The sequence below is a fragment of the Mirounga angustirostris genome, unplaced genomic scaffold (assembly GCF_029215605.1).
Source record: "Mirounga angustirostris isolate CCGP_5_RB_7025 unplaced genomic scaffold, mMirAng1.0.hap1 SCAF_7, whole genome shotgun sequence".
Lineage (NCBI taxonomy): Eukaryota > Metazoa > Chordata > Mammalia > Carnivora > Phocidae > Mirounga > Mirounga angustirostris.
In genome coordinates, this window is record NW_026991715.1 from 7131686 (window position 1) to 7145845 (window position 14160).

General features: G+C 57.7%; 2 protein-coding genes across 41 annotated transcripts in view; one reads left to right on the plus strand and one right to left on the minus strand.

The window, feature by feature from the left end:
- The window catches only part of ZNF672 (zinc finger protein 672), a 20829-nt gene extending 16662 nt beyond the window's left edge, over positions 1 to 4167 (plus strand). For 8 of the 16 annotated variants that reach the window (XM_064595717.1, XM_064595718.1, XM_064595719.1 and 5 more), the window contains one exon: positions 254 to 4167. In XM_064595717.1, coding sequence (XP_064451787.1) covers positions 1834 to 3219 — 1386 coding nt within the window. In that variant the 5' untranslated portion in view covers positions 254 to 1833 and the 3' untranslated portion in view covers positions 3220 to 4167. The remainder of the gene's footprint in view (positions 1 to 253) is intronic. The other 8 variants (XM_064595721.1, XM_054510896.2, XM_054510879.2 and 5 more) reach the window with 4 other exon arrangements.
- ZNF692 (zinc finger protein 692) overlaps positions 1 to 13093 on the minus strand; it is a 14731-nt gene extending 1638 nt beyond the window's left edge. The window contains exons 1-13 of one of the 25 annotated variants that reach the window (XM_064595708.1): positions 12947 to 13070; positions 12446 to 12613; positions 12088 to 12275; positions 11783 to 11814; positions 11155 to 11418; positions 10563 to 10734; positions 10348 to 10473; positions 9812 to 10030; positions 9647 to 9724; positions 9467 to 9545; positions 7940 to 8054; positions 5304 to 5403; positions 2449 to 3456 (exon numbers count right to left, since the gene is read on the minus strand). In XM_064595708.1, coding sequence (XP_064451778.1) covers positions 3444 to 3456; positions 5304 to 5403; positions 7940 to 8054; positions 9467 to 9545; positions 9647 to 9724; positions 9812 to 10030; positions 10348 to 10473; positions 10563 to 10734; positions 11155 to 11418; positions 11783 to 11814; positions 12088 to 12275; positions 12446 to 12517 — 1458 coding nt within the window. In that variant the 5' untranslated portion in view covers positions 12518 to 12613; positions 12947 to 13070 and the 3' untranslated portion in view covers positions 2449 to 3443. Of the gene's footprint in view, positions 1 to 2448; positions 3457 to 4688; positions 5170 to 5276; positions 5404 to 7939; positions 8055 to 9466; positions 9546 to 9646; positions 9725 to 9811; positions 10031 to 10347; positions 10474 to 10562; positions 10735 to 11154; positions 11419 to 11782; positions 11827 to 12087; positions 12369 to 12440; positions 12614 to 12946 lie in introns of those variants that run through there. The other 24 variants (XM_064595707.1, XM_064595703.1, XM_045890119.3 and 21 more) reach the window with 24 other exon arrangements.
- Positions 13094 to 14160: the final 1067 nt, after the last annotated feature.

The following is a 14160-nucleotide window of genomic DNA, read 5'->3' on the forward strand; positions in this document are numbered from 1 at the left end:
AAAAAAAAAAAAAAAGGAGAAAGAGAAAGTGTGTGGGAGAGGAGTGTGATAGATGAAACAGAATAGCAAAATGTAGCTAGATGCTAAAGATGAGGGAGTGATTTGTGATATTATTCTTTAGTTTTTCATATTTGAAAATGTCCATTAAAACAATACCCTCCTCCAGAAAATAGTCCCCTCTTCTTTCTCTCCCTGCCTCTGTCCCCTTTGCTCAATGTAAATTCATGTTTTCCCTCTCATTTCATCCCTGCAGGGTACAGAACATCCTGCTCCAAAGGCATGAGAAGAGAACATCCTGTATTGGCCACTCCTGCCCAGTGTGGAGAGGAGCAAAACTCCAGAGCCCACCCCTGAAGGTTTGTGGCTTTCAAGGCTTTTTTTCAATGGATCCCATTTATGGCGTGTTTTAACCAGAGCTCTGGGTATTTATGATGTTTCCATATACCAATAAGAAAACTACTGCTGACCATTTCGTTTGCTCCCTCTCCCTGACCTGTTGAGTGACACAGCCTATAACTCTTAGCAACTATATCTAATCTCCACTGAATTTAGCTGGGACCAGTCCAGTAGCCTTGAGGAGAGTACTCAGTGATGAGGCCCACAGGAGGTTCTATACAGAAAGGCTGATCCTGCTCCCAGACCGCTACCTGGACCAACTTGTCAAGAGGATTCAGGGATAACATTTGAGATAAAGAGGATAGCAGATCAGATCCCATTCCCATAAAGGGGCTTCTCTACTACTCTGGGTTCTCAGATCCCTGGAGATAGGGCAATGAGAAAAGTCTGCAGAATATTTGCGAAGAACTTGGATGACCTGAGAATTAAGAAGGAATGCTTCTTCCTTCTCCGCAGGGTTCCTGAAAATGTGAAAAGCACTTCTAGGATAATGCCATTAACTTTTAATATTATTCTTTGTGGATTGTTCATGTTCCTTTTTGTCCCTTTCCTGGGTCCTGAATTGCTTTCTCAAGGCTAGGCCGGGGAACTTTGAGGCTGTGTACTGGTGCGGAGTGATTATCAGGTACTGTCCAAAGCCAAGGTGCAATACTTTGGGGTCTCTTAGATAACCCTCCCTTGCCCAGGCCCCAGCCCTTTCTGAGACTTTTGCCCAGACTGCTGCTTCTGTTCAGGTTTATGCTTCATCCCATTGCCCTCCTTGTCCTTCCAGCTCAGATCTGGCTGGGTTCACGTTGGGGACTTAGGAAACCAGGGCCTCAGAGGAAGGTGTTGATGTGGTTTAGGCCCGGGGGGCCTTCTCATTGCCCATCCCTCCTGGGTGTTGCCTAGTGCATCTCCAGGCCAAGACCTCTGATCTAAGGACAGAAAACAGGCTGGGTACTCCTCATCCCCTGCCAAGCAGAGTTTTGGAAGCAAACTCCCTCTCTGAATCCCTCCTGCCCTTCCTGGTGGCACGAGGACCACCCCACCCCCACCCACCCCCCACCCGCCAATATTTCTAGGAGTTTATGGCTTTGCCTCCTCTTGGAGAATGGACTCGGAGATGGCCTAGCTGGGGGTTACAAGAAACAGGGACCCTGTGCTTGCCACTCCATTCCCCAAGGTGTAGCTGTTGCAGCTGTTCCCGTGGCTTACGGTGACCTTCCCCCTGTAGGGCTCAGGGCTCAGGGTGAACCTGGCTGCAGCCCACTCCAGAAAAAGCTGCAGAGCCCCCCCACAAAAGAAGGAACCTGGACCTGCAGACCCGTTTTCCAGGCCTCCCCCTCTTCCCTCTGCTACTCCCTTGGTAGGCCTTCGGGAAACTGAGAGCAACGCGCAGCTTGAGGCGGCAGACCCCGGCCTGGACCCCGAGCGCCCGCCGGCCTAGCCCTCACCATGCTCGCCGCGTCAGAGGCGGCGGCGGCGGCGGGAAGGCCTTACGTGTGCAGTGAGTGTGGCAAGAGCTTCCGCTACAGTTCGGTGCTGCTGCGGCACGAGCGCGCCCACGGCGGCGACAGCCGCTACCGCTGCCTCGACTGCGGCGAGCGCTACGCCCTGGCCGCCGACCTCCGCGCACACCGACGCGCCCACGCCGGCCAGACGCTCTACATCTGCAGCGAGTGCGGCCAGAGCTTCCGCCACAGTGGCCGCCTTGACCTGCACCAGAGCGCGCACAGGCCGCGCAGCCGCTCCTGCCCCTGCCGCGCCTGCGGCCGCAGCTTCCCACACCTGTCGGCTCTGCTGCTTCACCGCCGCCGCCGGCACCCGCCCGAGCGGCCCCGCCGCTGCCCGCTGTGCGCCCGCGCCTTCCGTCAGAGCGCGCTGCGCTTCCACCAGGCGCGGGCGCACCGGTGGGGGGCCCCCCTCCCGCCCCTCGAGCCGCCGCGCCGCTGCGCCCAGTGCCCGCGGGCCTTCCGCAGCCACGCAGGCCTGCGGAGCCCCGCACGCGTCCACGCGGCCCGGAGCCCCGGTGGCGCCACGGCTGCTCAGCCCCGCGCTCCGGGTACACACCGGTGCGGCGTGTGCGGGAAGAGCTTTGGCAAGAGCTCCACGCTGACGCGACACCTGCAGACGCACTCGGGCGAGAAGCCTTTCAAGTGCCCGCAGTGCGGAAAGGGCTTCCCGGAGAGCGCCACGCTGGTGCGCCATCAGCGGACGCACACGGGGGAGAAGCCCTATGCGTGCGGCGACTGTGGGCGCCGCTTCAGCGAAAGCTCCACCCTGCTGCGCCACCGGCGCAGCCACCAGGGAGAGCGGCCGCACGCGTGCGCCACGTGTGGCAAGGCCTTCGGGCAGCGCTCCGACCTCGTGGTGCACCAGCGCATTCACACGGGCGAGAGGCCCTTCCCGTGCGCCGAGTGCGGCCGCCGCTTCAGCGACCGCTCCGACCTCACCAAGCACCTGCGCACGCACACGGGCGAGAAGCCCTACGGCTGTGAGCTGTGCGGCCGACGCTTCACGTGCGTGTCCAACCTCAACGTGCACCGGCGCAACCACGCGGGGCTCAAGCCGCACAAGTGCCCCGAGTGCGGCAAGGCCTTCGGCGTGGGCTCCAAGCTGGCGCTGCACCGCAAGACCCACCTGGGCGAGCGGCCGGCGCGGTGCGCCGAGTGCGGCAAGTGCTTCAGCCACAGCCGCTCGCTCTCGCAGCACCAGCGGGCGCACGCGCGCGCTCGGGCCGCCGCCCAGGCCGCCCAGGCCGCCCAGGCCACGGCGGGGGCTGCGCTCATCTTTGCCGGGCAGGCAGGACAGGAGAAGCCGGACTCTCTGTGTCCTAGTTGAGGGACACTTGCCGAGCAGCTCGTCTGTCGTGGGCTAGGCAAGCGCGGATACGCTGCCACGGGGACGGAGGGCTGTGTAGACAGCGTGGCTGCCGGTCGCCTTTCCACGTCTCCGACGGTAGCCCGTCACCTGGACTGCTGCCGCGCCCCTGCATCTACTTCCCTGGTCGGCTCTTCCCGTCCGCCGTCCTCCCTGCCCTCCCCCTGGGGCGTAGGTGCAGGGAGTCAGGGAGACCTCCTAGACAGGGAAGAGAGCCCAGGTGTTGGTGTGTTCCCGTCGCTGCTGCTGCGCCCTCAGAGGTTTTCCTGTTTTCCGACCTGTGTTCTATCTGCCCTCGTCCCATCCCCCTTTCCAGCCTGAGTCTCCTCTAGCTCTCCTTCCCGCCTACTTCTGTTGTCCTGCATCTTCAGGTAATGATCACAGATGTGGCCACAGGGACAACCAGCCGCCTGTGGGCTTCTTGCCCCTTGGTTCTACTTGAGTCTCTGCTGCTTTCCCCCTGGGCTCAGGGATATTGGGAAATGTGTAGGCAGAGAGATCATGGGACAGCTCATTTCAGTGAAAGACATCATGCCAGAAGCAACCGGCCTGCTCCCTGGCAGGGAAGGCCCACCCAGAGTGAAGCTGGGCAGGAGCCCTCAGCAAAGCACCCACCTGTCCCATGGACAGACCTGATGGTGTCCAGATCAAAGTGCCTCTCAGGGCAATATTCTCCAGTTGGGGCGGGTGGGGGGGAGGGGCATTAACTTCGGGCCCTAGACAGAGACCACATGGGGTCTATAAAGCAGAGTATTGCCAAGTGGAGCATCAGAATGTTATTTCCAAATCAAGCTTGGAGCCATGCGGAAATTGAGCTCCACAGAGTCAATAGTGCAGGGCAGAAAATCTGAAATTGGCCAGCGATTTTTTTTTTGCTTATGACTGGTGAAATAAAGCTTGTTTGTTTGGGTTCCAGACGCCAAGAGCCTCCTTTGTCAAAGCAGAGGCTGCTGTCTTTGCAGACTTGAGGAGTGATCCAAGAGTCAGGCCCTTTTGAAGCTCTAAGATGTCCCCTCCCAAGGTAGCTCAGTGATCTTGCATGTACAGCCCCCTTGATTTTGCACTGGGAGGCAAGACTCTTCCAGCCTATACATTTGGTTCTCTTGGTCAATGCAGAGTACGAATGTGGCTCAGGCTCACATACCACCATTCCTGTTCCAGCTAATCCCTCCGGAATGACCCAGCGCTCCCCATATGTCACAGCCTGCCCTTCTCGAGTGCAAGAATAGGTAGGACAGTCCGCAGAGGAGGACTGCAAAGTGCCAAAGCAAACTGGGAAAGAAAGCTGGGTCCTTGAGGTAGGGGCCTGCAGAGAGAGGACCGCGGCCCACACCTATGGTGCACTCAGGCATATTCCAGCAGAGCCTGCTTCCGAAGGAATCAGGATTCCTGAGCTTCAGGTGCCAAAATACTCACTCTGCCCACACACGTCCATGTAAAATACTGGGTTTATTCTGTCCTTGAGGAAGACTAAAGTAGCCTGGCTTGTGTTGTGCCCCCACCCTGCACTCCCTGTCACCCTGGTTTCTGGGGACCAGGCACCTGGCACTTCTCTTCCTCCCTCCTCTTCAGTCTCCAGGGTCTGGCTCCTCAGAGCTCAGGAATGCTCACTGCTGAGGGAGCACAGTCAGAGCCTGAGGAACCACAGAGGGCCTGGACTCCTCACCGGACCTCGGGGTCACAGAGGCAGAGATGCTGGGACAGGGCTCCAGTGGGCCGGGTGACTCTTGTGGGGCTGGGAGCAGGGCTGGGTGGCTTTTGCTGCAGTGAGCTGCAACACTGTCTGGCTTCTCAAAACGCTTGCCGCAAAGCTCACAGGGGAAGCGCAGAGCCGCGGCTGTCTCGGCATGCTTGCGCCGATGCCAGTTCAGGGAGGCCTTCTGGCGGCAGGTGAACCCACAGATCTCACACCTGAGCCAGGGACAGTGGGGGGAAGGGCAGGGCTTCAGCCCACCTCAGCCTCCCCAGGGGCTCCCCCTCCTTCAGCTGTGTCTTGCTGGTCCCCCTGGCAGCCCTACCTTCCCACCATGCGCCCCCACACTCACTGCAGGGGTTTCTCTCCAGTGTGGATGCGCCGGTGGATGACGAGGTTGCTGCTGGTGCGGAAAGACCGGGCACAGAACTCACAGATGTAGTCCCGGGTGTCTGCGGGTTCACAGGGGTCACCCCAGCATCCATCCGCAGGCCGCGGCCCCTCCTCAGCCCAGCCCACCTGTCAACCCTCACAGGAGTACTGTCCCCGACTCAACCTGCTTATCCCACCCCTCCCAGCCCCGAGCCGTGCCCTCTGGCTGTCAATCTGCTCCATGTTCCCTGACCTGCCTCCCTACCAGCACTAACCACCTGCCCTCTGCGCTTCCCCCGCAGCTGCCACAGGCCTGCTATGGGCTCTCTCCTCTACCCCCAAGTCTCAGGGCAGCCCATACACGGGGCATCCCTGCGGCTCGTGGCGTCCTTGAGACATCTGTCTCACCACCCCTTGGGAGCCCACCTCCACACCACCACATTCCCCAAACCTCTGACTCCAGGCCCTCTCCTCGGCCATTACTCATGCCACTGCTTTGTTTCCTACACGTCCAGCACTCCACATTGCTGTTCCCTGACCTTCACTGACCTGGTCTCCCACCCTTCTCAGCCACCACTCCCAGGTCATGCCCCATCACTGCACCTCCTTGAAACTGCAGTTTCAGCAGGGGCCTCCTCCTGTGTCCTGCCACGATAAGCCTGGGACTCCACGCTGCCAGCCCAGCAGCCCGCTGCCTTCCCACTGCCCCCTCCACACTCCTCTCCCAGATCCCTTTCCAGGGCATCTTTGTAGCCTGCCTTCGCTCACACCACGAATTCACTGGCCGCTCTCTCCCTTAGCTGTACCTGTTCGGTTAAAATCCAACTCAAAGTAAACACAACTCTTGGCCTGCTCCAGGAATACAGAGGTGTGGCAAGGGGAGCAGAAACACAACCCACGGATTGTTCATCTACGCCTCGGCCTCTCCTTTCATCCACAACCACAGGTCCCAAGGGCCCACCATAAGCCTCTGCATTTTCTCGGTCAGTTCACTCTGCCACTCTCAGGAGCCCAGAAGGCCATTTTCCACACCACCTCCTCTCTCTGCTAGCTCATCAGCAGGGACCTCATTTTTCAAGTCACCAAGGAGAGAAGCCAGGGGAGAATAACCACGTCGTCCCCCCACCCAAGCCCTCAGCCAACTTGCTTCCGTGCCCGTGTGTGAGACTATTCCTTGCTCCACTGCAGTCCCCTCCAGCTGTGCAGAGATACACTGCTTCCCCCCCACCGGAGGTTCCCCCCACCCCCAACCTAGGCATCAGGAAGCCTCTTCTCTCAGTGGGATCATTCCCATCTGTACCCCCAAACCCACAGCCCTCCAGCTAAGACCCCCTTTCCCTACTTGTCTTCACAGCAACACTCCAGAGAGGGGCCCATACTCACTCTACTGCCCCAGCTCCTCCCTGCCTTGAACTCACTCCATTCTGGCTGTCCTCCCTTGTCATCTAGTCAAAGGTGGCTTCCCACCACGTCCAGCAGCCTGTCCTCATGTTGCTCAGTCTCGTTGCACTGTCACAACCCACCCTCCCCTCCCCCTAGAGCACTCTCTCCACGTCTTCATCTGCCTCACTGGCCGCGTGGGCACTGCCCTTCCCGCCTGCCCTGCTCAGAACTCCTTTCTACCTACGCTCACTCCATGTAGCTGCTTCCACCTTCACTCCAAATACCACCCGTGTGCTTGTGATGAACACATTTCTTTCCCCCCAAACATCTCTGAACTCCAGAGTCACATCTTCTGGGATACCTAAATGAGCATGTCCCAATAAAATGTCCCTTTCCTAAAGCCCGCCTCTCCCCCCTTTTCAGGAAATCTCATCACCTCTGCCCAGGTGCTCAGGCTGGAATCCTTCAAGTCAGCCTCGACGCCCTCCTGTCCACCCACCTGTGGCCAGTCTGTCCTCACAGCAGCCTCCTGCCTCCTCCTTCATGCTCACATCAGCCTCTAGCCACTCCCCCCGACCAACTCGACTGGACCAGCATGTCAAGGCTGCTCTCCCCGCACGCTGCACGCTCCTACAGTCCCATTTGTCCATATGGCAGTCACTTTGCTCCTTTTAAAGTCAGTTATGTCGCTGCCCATCTCGTCTGGCCAGAAGCCAAGCCACGCTGATGGTAGTCTTGGAGGCCCCCACCACTGTCTGACCTCTTTTCCTCCCTTTCTAACTTCCAGGCCTCCTCTCCCTCCCTTCCTGGAACATGCCACGCGGACACCAGCTCAGGGCCTTTCCAGTGCTGCCCATAGACGTGGACAAGGCTCCATTCCTCCCTTCACTTAGGTCTTTGCTTAGAGACCTTCCCTTTCTACCACAGAGACTCTTCCCTCATGCTCTCCTTCCCCTTCTGGGCTTTCACATGTCTATATCCCTGTTATCACTAGAGTGGATGCCGTATGAAGTAGGGATTGCCCTCTGTTCCCTGTGGTATCTCAGCACCTAGAACAGTCTCAAGCAGGCAGGTGCTCACCACACAGAGACCTGAGGTGAGAGTCATCCCACAGGCGAGGTGAAGGGACCCCCAGGGGGAGCTGACAGGACCCACATGGAGAAGTGAGGGCACCCATAGGTGGAGGTGACAGCACGCACAGGAGGGAAATGAGGAGGCGTCTCTACCACTCACCACTGTGCAGTTTAACATGCTCCTTCAGGTGTTTCTTAAAGTTGAAGGACTTCCCACAGGCTGGCTCTGGGCAGGAAAAGGACTTTTGGTGGATGTGCTGGTACTTTTTGTGGTGCTAGGAAAGGAAACAGGTGGTGTCAGGGAAACCACCAGAGCTGGCCCAGCAGGCAGACTCCTCTGCCCCCGCTTTCCCCACAACAGTTCTCTCACCACCAGCTCACATCCTCCTGGCCAGTCCTCATCCGAAGGCAAGCACCCCCTCCTATCCCGACACCAACCTCTGCCCTCATCCTATTCTGTCCTTGATTTGCATTATCTCACATTTTTGCCACAACCTTCCTTACAAAGCCCAGTTCCCTGAACAAAGTGCCATTCTGGTGACACTCCTGGTTCCCTAACCATGGAGCTGCTGTCTGCTGGGAATGAGAACACAATTTGGGTAGGTATGATTACCCTCTTCAATATCAATGTACAATAATATTGCCCAGATTGCCTACTTTATTAATAGCTCATCACGGGTACATATTATATGACGTTTTCCTAAATCTGCTTTGGAAACACACACACACACATACACAGACACACATGCATGCTCTCAACCCGGAACACTTTTAGGGGTAATCTGTTCTTTCACTCCCTGAGTATGTCTGGGAAATAGTTCTCCTGTCTGACCTAATTTTACATCCTGGCTCCATAAGCTGCATGGGCTTTCCCCTTTTCTATAATCCCACTTTCCCATAGTTAAACTGCTGCTTGAGGCTGCTTCAGTCTTCTTCATTAACAGGCTCCTGTGTGTTTGCCTAGCCCCACTAAAGTTCTCATCCCAGAGCTTTCCTACCCGTTTGCTCTCCCAAATCCCATACACCCTTGCTTCACCATCCCTTTGGCCTGGGCTCTCCCTCAACTTCAGGACGTGGTCTGGGAGGGCTCTGGATAAGTGTGGGGGCCGTGGCCCTTCCCTCTTTGTGCCCCAAACCTCTCCTGCAGTGAGGCTGCATCTTCTGGTCCTCTGGCTCTAGAACTACCCACTCCTGCCAGCAGGGCCAGGCGGCGGAGGGTGAACTCTGGAACCCCAGCACTACCACCCACTAGCCTTCTGTGTGCCTCAGTTGCCTCATCTGCAGAAGGAACAGTACCAGCACCTACTCCCGAGGGATGTTTTGAAGATCAAAAGACTTGACCCACATCAGGTGCTTAGAACAGTTGCTAGCATTCCAAGAGCCTGAGGAATGCCATCGTTATCCCCATATGACCCTTGGAGGGCCCATGCAACCAGCAGGGGTGGACAGCAGCTGTGCACCTGAGGCTTGTTTTTCTGCCTTATCTACCAGTTGTCTGGCTTAGTGATTCTTAACTGCAGGTAAGCTCTGCAGGTCCACCCCAACGCTTCTCTTCCTATCTCCAAATCCACCCACACCCCAAGCTTCTTTGCTTCAGCTTCTCCTTCACCTCAGCATCTCCTTAAGCCCTTCTCATATATACCTCTGAGGCCACACAGAACCCAATCTATGCCCCTCACGTCCTCACATTCAAATACTGCCGGTTGGAGAAGATCCTTCCACAGCCAGGGAAGTCACAAGGTAGCAGCTCTCTTTTGGCAGCTTTCCTGGGGGAGGAGGATAGGCAGGAACATAAGAACTCCCACAGGCTCTCCTCAGCCCCCTCCTCTCACTCCCCTCCCCAAGGCCCCCCCTCCCCCAGGCCTACCTAATTCTCTTGGGGCCGATCTGTGCCGTGTCCTCCTCCCAGGCCAAGGTCAGAGCAGACTGGGCCTGACTCCCAGGGCTACGGGCAGCAAAGAGGGAGCAGAGGGCCTCGAGGGAGGGCCATGTCCCGGGATGCCCCTGCCCTCTGTCTCAGCCATCAGGTTACCTGGCCAGGGGCTCAGTCTGCTGGGCTGCTTGAGGGGTCCCTCTGAGTTCCGGCTGTACCCCAACTTCCGTAGACAGAAGAGCTCCAGAACCCAATGATGACGTTGATGAGGATGGTACAGCAAGAGGATTGAGGGGAGCTGCTGGGGCCGGGGGTGTCTCCCCTTCAAGTGCATGGGTGACAGGGGAAGGAAGTACTCTGGGGGCATCTGGATCACTGCTGAAAAGAGAAGAAAGAGGAGGGCATTATCTCCCTGGGCTCTCAGCTAGCCTTCAACCCAACCCCAGCCCCTAAATTGTGAAGAATCCCAAACTCAGAACAACCCTACCCATACCCCAGGATCTCTGTTCACACCTGCTTTCAGCTTTCATTCTCCCCTAAGCCTAACTTCATCCCCTTTCCCCAATTGAAAGCCTCCAATTCTTTCTGCCTTCCCCACCAATACGCCTTTCCCTTGAGTCTGGAAAGCTCGGGATCCCTGACCAGCTGCTCCCTCCTCCTGCTCTGTTCAACATCTTCCCACAACCCCAACTTGCTCATCTGGGGAGGAGCTGTAGGTCCATGGGCTGGCATCACTGAGCATCTCCTCTTCATCCTCATCTTCCTCCTCCCCCTCTTCTCCTGGGGTTGGGAAGGTCTCCAGTAGGGGTCCCACTTCCCTGCTGGACCAAGGAAGGGAAGCCTCAGGCTCTGCTCCCTCACCTGCACTGTTCACCCAAGTCTATCCTTTCCCTCCCACCCCCAACCTCACCTGGGCAACCTGGCCTCCTGAGTCCTCTCATCATGCTCAGATTCCAAACCTGTTGGCACAGGTAGGGTCAAAGGGGAAGGAACTCTGGGCTTGGGGGATGAGGACAGGTATACTTCTAAGGTCTGAAGTGGTGGGAGGACTCTGGGGAAGAAGGAAGAGGGTGCAGATCCTACTGGGATGGGAAGGGGTATTTTACTTTAGAGATGATACATTCACATGGTTCAAAAAACAAAAGTATAAAAAGGTACACTTTGAAAAGTCTCTTTTCCAATACTGTCCCCCAATCACCTAGTTCTTCCCACAGAGAACCTGGTTTCCTACATGCCCTTCCAGAGATATTTTATACATTCATAAATAAATATATATATGTGTGTGTATATATATATTCTTTCTCTCCTTATTTTTCCACCAATGGTAACACAACATACATCTTATTCTGTATTTTGCTTCTTATGCCTAAAAATATATTTGAGGGAAAAAATATATATATATATATATTTGAGGATAATTTTTAGAAAATGGAGTTCTAAGCTACAGAGAGGGAGCCACTTTCCCTCGCTTTTCTTCACAACTCTTCTTTCCTGCAGCCTACCTGCAGGCTCCGACCTGCTCCTGGCCTCCGGGCACCAGCTTCTCCGGGCAGTATTCGGACAGGACACTGGCTTGGGCTCCTCTGGAGATATGGAGCCTGAAGAGGGGCCCCAGGAGAAGGTGTGGCCTGCAGAGCACTCCCACACAAGCCCCCCATCTTGGCCCCCGGGCCCCCGAAGCCCCGGCACCAGGCTGCACTCTCGGCTGTGGGCATGAGACAGGAGCACCAGATACTGCAGACCCTTGGGGGGCAAAGGCTCAGGACCTGAAGTGGTGAAGGCAACAGTCAGGGCAAGCTGGGAAGCCTCCTACTCTCACCCTGGGACCACGGCCTCATGGCCTCACAGCCCTGTCCCCCAACCCCCTGGGCAAGGCCAGTCCCTAGTTCAGTTTACCATTCTTCAGAGCCCAGAACCCCCAAGGTCCTGAGACATTGCTCTCTTGTCCACAGGCTGCCCCCATCAAACTACCTTGGGCTCCCCAACTATACCCCACCTTTTTCCAAACTCACTCAGGGTCCCCTCTGATCCAATCCCCTTCAAGAGGGTGCTTCTGGGCCACATGACTCCCTGATGCCCCTCTTCCCTCCCTGGCTCCTGACCCCCAACCTCTAGTTATTTCCTACCTACCTGCACAGAGCACACAGCCTGAAGAAGTGTATCTGCGAGGGGAAAGGGGGTGGGGGAGAGGGGAGGCAGTTTAGGTAGGGAGCCTGGCCAACGGCCCTCGGCTCTCAGCACGCACACACTTTCGGACCCCCTATTCGCTGGAGACCAAGGGGAGGGCAAGGGACCCGGAGAGGCCACAAATCACACAGGCTGTTCTGCTGAAATGAGACACCCCTGGGTCAGGGGGCCCGCACCTGACCCAGGGAGGGGACTGGGTGCTGCAACCTGGGGGTGCCCTCCCCCAGCGCCCCGCCCCGGCCCCTAACCGGTCCAACAGGAACTTAGCGAGCTGCGAGTGCAGGGAGAAGCCCAGCCGCTCCTTGAGGAGGCACCACTGCTCCATGTGGCCGCCCAGGCGGATGCGGCACTTGCTGCGACGCGCGTCCAGCTGCCGCCGCTTCTCCTGCCGCCTGCGAGATGCGTCCACCGGGGAGGAAGCCATGGGCACCAGGACCTGCAGGGTGGAGGAGACACGCGTCTGGGCGGACCTCGTCTCGGGCCCGGGACCCCGACTCCACCCGCCGCTGCGGCCTCAGTTTCCGCCATCCGTGACCTGGGAGCAAGACTAAGTCATTTCAGCAGCATCCGCTGCCCCTGGGCCCGAACCACCCCAGCTTACGTTACCGGGCAGCAGCGCGGTGGAGGGGGAGGCAGGGAGACAGGGTCAAAGTCAGAACAGTGGCCCGACCCGAGCATACTGAAGTGCAGAAGCGCGAGCTGTGGGGAAGGGGCGTGAGGCTCTCACGGAGAAATTTCAACCGGGGCTGGGCGAGGGGTGGGTAACAGTTCCACCTTGAAGAGAGCGAGGCCTTTAGTGCCTTTACTGGTTGACGGGGGAAGGGGAGCTGCGGTCTACTGGGGGCGCTTTTCATAGCGGGGTGAATGCGGGTGGGACCGGGGCCTGGAGGGCGCCCCCACCCCGTCTCGGGCCGCCCCACTTAACGCTCACTGTGCGTCGGTCAGGCCAATTCCAAGGGCAGCCCCCAGGCCGCCCGGAGCGCCCGCCGCGGCCCACCCCCACCCGGCCTTACCTGCGAGCCCCCACCCGCCCCCAGCCCGACTGCGCCTGCGCCCCCTCCCGCCTCGCGCGCAGGCCCGGAGAGCGGCGGGAGGACGGGGGCCCACCTCGCGCGCTCCGCGGCCGTTTCTCTTTTAAGAGGAACCCGTCCCCCTCCGCCTCGGTGGCTCCAGCCGGGAGCAGGGGCCCCGGCGGCTGGGAAGGGACAGGCCGAGGCTGGCGGCGCGCGCCTGCGCACTGGCCGCCGAGCGCACCGCCTGCCGGGAGGCGTAGTTCCCGCAGGAATCGCCCCCGCGTGTCGCGGAGCTGCGGGGAAGCCGGGGGCGGTGGCGTGTGTTCGCGAGTCCCTGCGCTTGATGGGGCAATGTACGTGTGCCAACCCCAGCCCCTCCAGCCTGCTCAGGGGTGTCGCCTCCACAACGGGCCCTGGTGTGTACTTCACCAGCAATTTCTCCCTCTCAGTTGCCACCGACGTGCAAACACGTGTGCAGAATCAGCCACCTCAAAAACCACCTAGACGCCTCTAGAACCATCCAGCTGTGGACGCTTCCCTCTGAGGCATCAAAAGTCTTCGGAAACTCTTCTTCACTTCCCATGCTCTCTTCAAATGACTCCAGAGGAGCTCTCCTCTCCGTCAAGCCCCTGGAATGGTGCTTCTCAAAGTCATTTGCTGCGACCTCTTGGCCTTCAGAGCAACATCTGACAATGTAGATCTTTCTCTCCATACTCTTCCTCATTCGCTCCTCCTTTCCTTTGTTGGAACCTCAACCACTGTACCCCAAAAATATAGAGTCCCCATGGATTGGAATCAAGACCAAATACTCTCTTTTATCTCTTCTCGAGTGATCTAATTGTCCCCATGGATTTTTTTTTTTTTCTTCCAGGTTTTTATGTAACTTACAGTTAGTGAACATACAGAGTAATATTGGTTTCAGGTGTAGGATTTAGTGATTTCTCACTTACATATAATACCCAGTGCTCGTCACAACCTGTGCCCTGCTTCATACCCATCACTTACTTAACCCATCCCCCACACCCAACTACCCTCCAGCAACGCTCAGTTTGTTCTCTATAGTTAGCAGTTAGCTTTGTGGCTCCTGGGAGGCTCCGGTCATGATCACGGGGTCCTGGGATGGAGCCCCCCAAACCCTGGGGCTCACTGCTCAGTGGGGAGTCTACTTCTCCCTCTGCCCTCCCCCCGCTCGTGTGTGCTTGCTCTCTCTCAAATAAATAAGTAAATTTTTTTTGAAAAAGAGTCTGGACGCCTGGGTGGCTCAGTTGGTTGGGCATCTGCCCTCGGCTGGGGTCATGATCCCGGTCT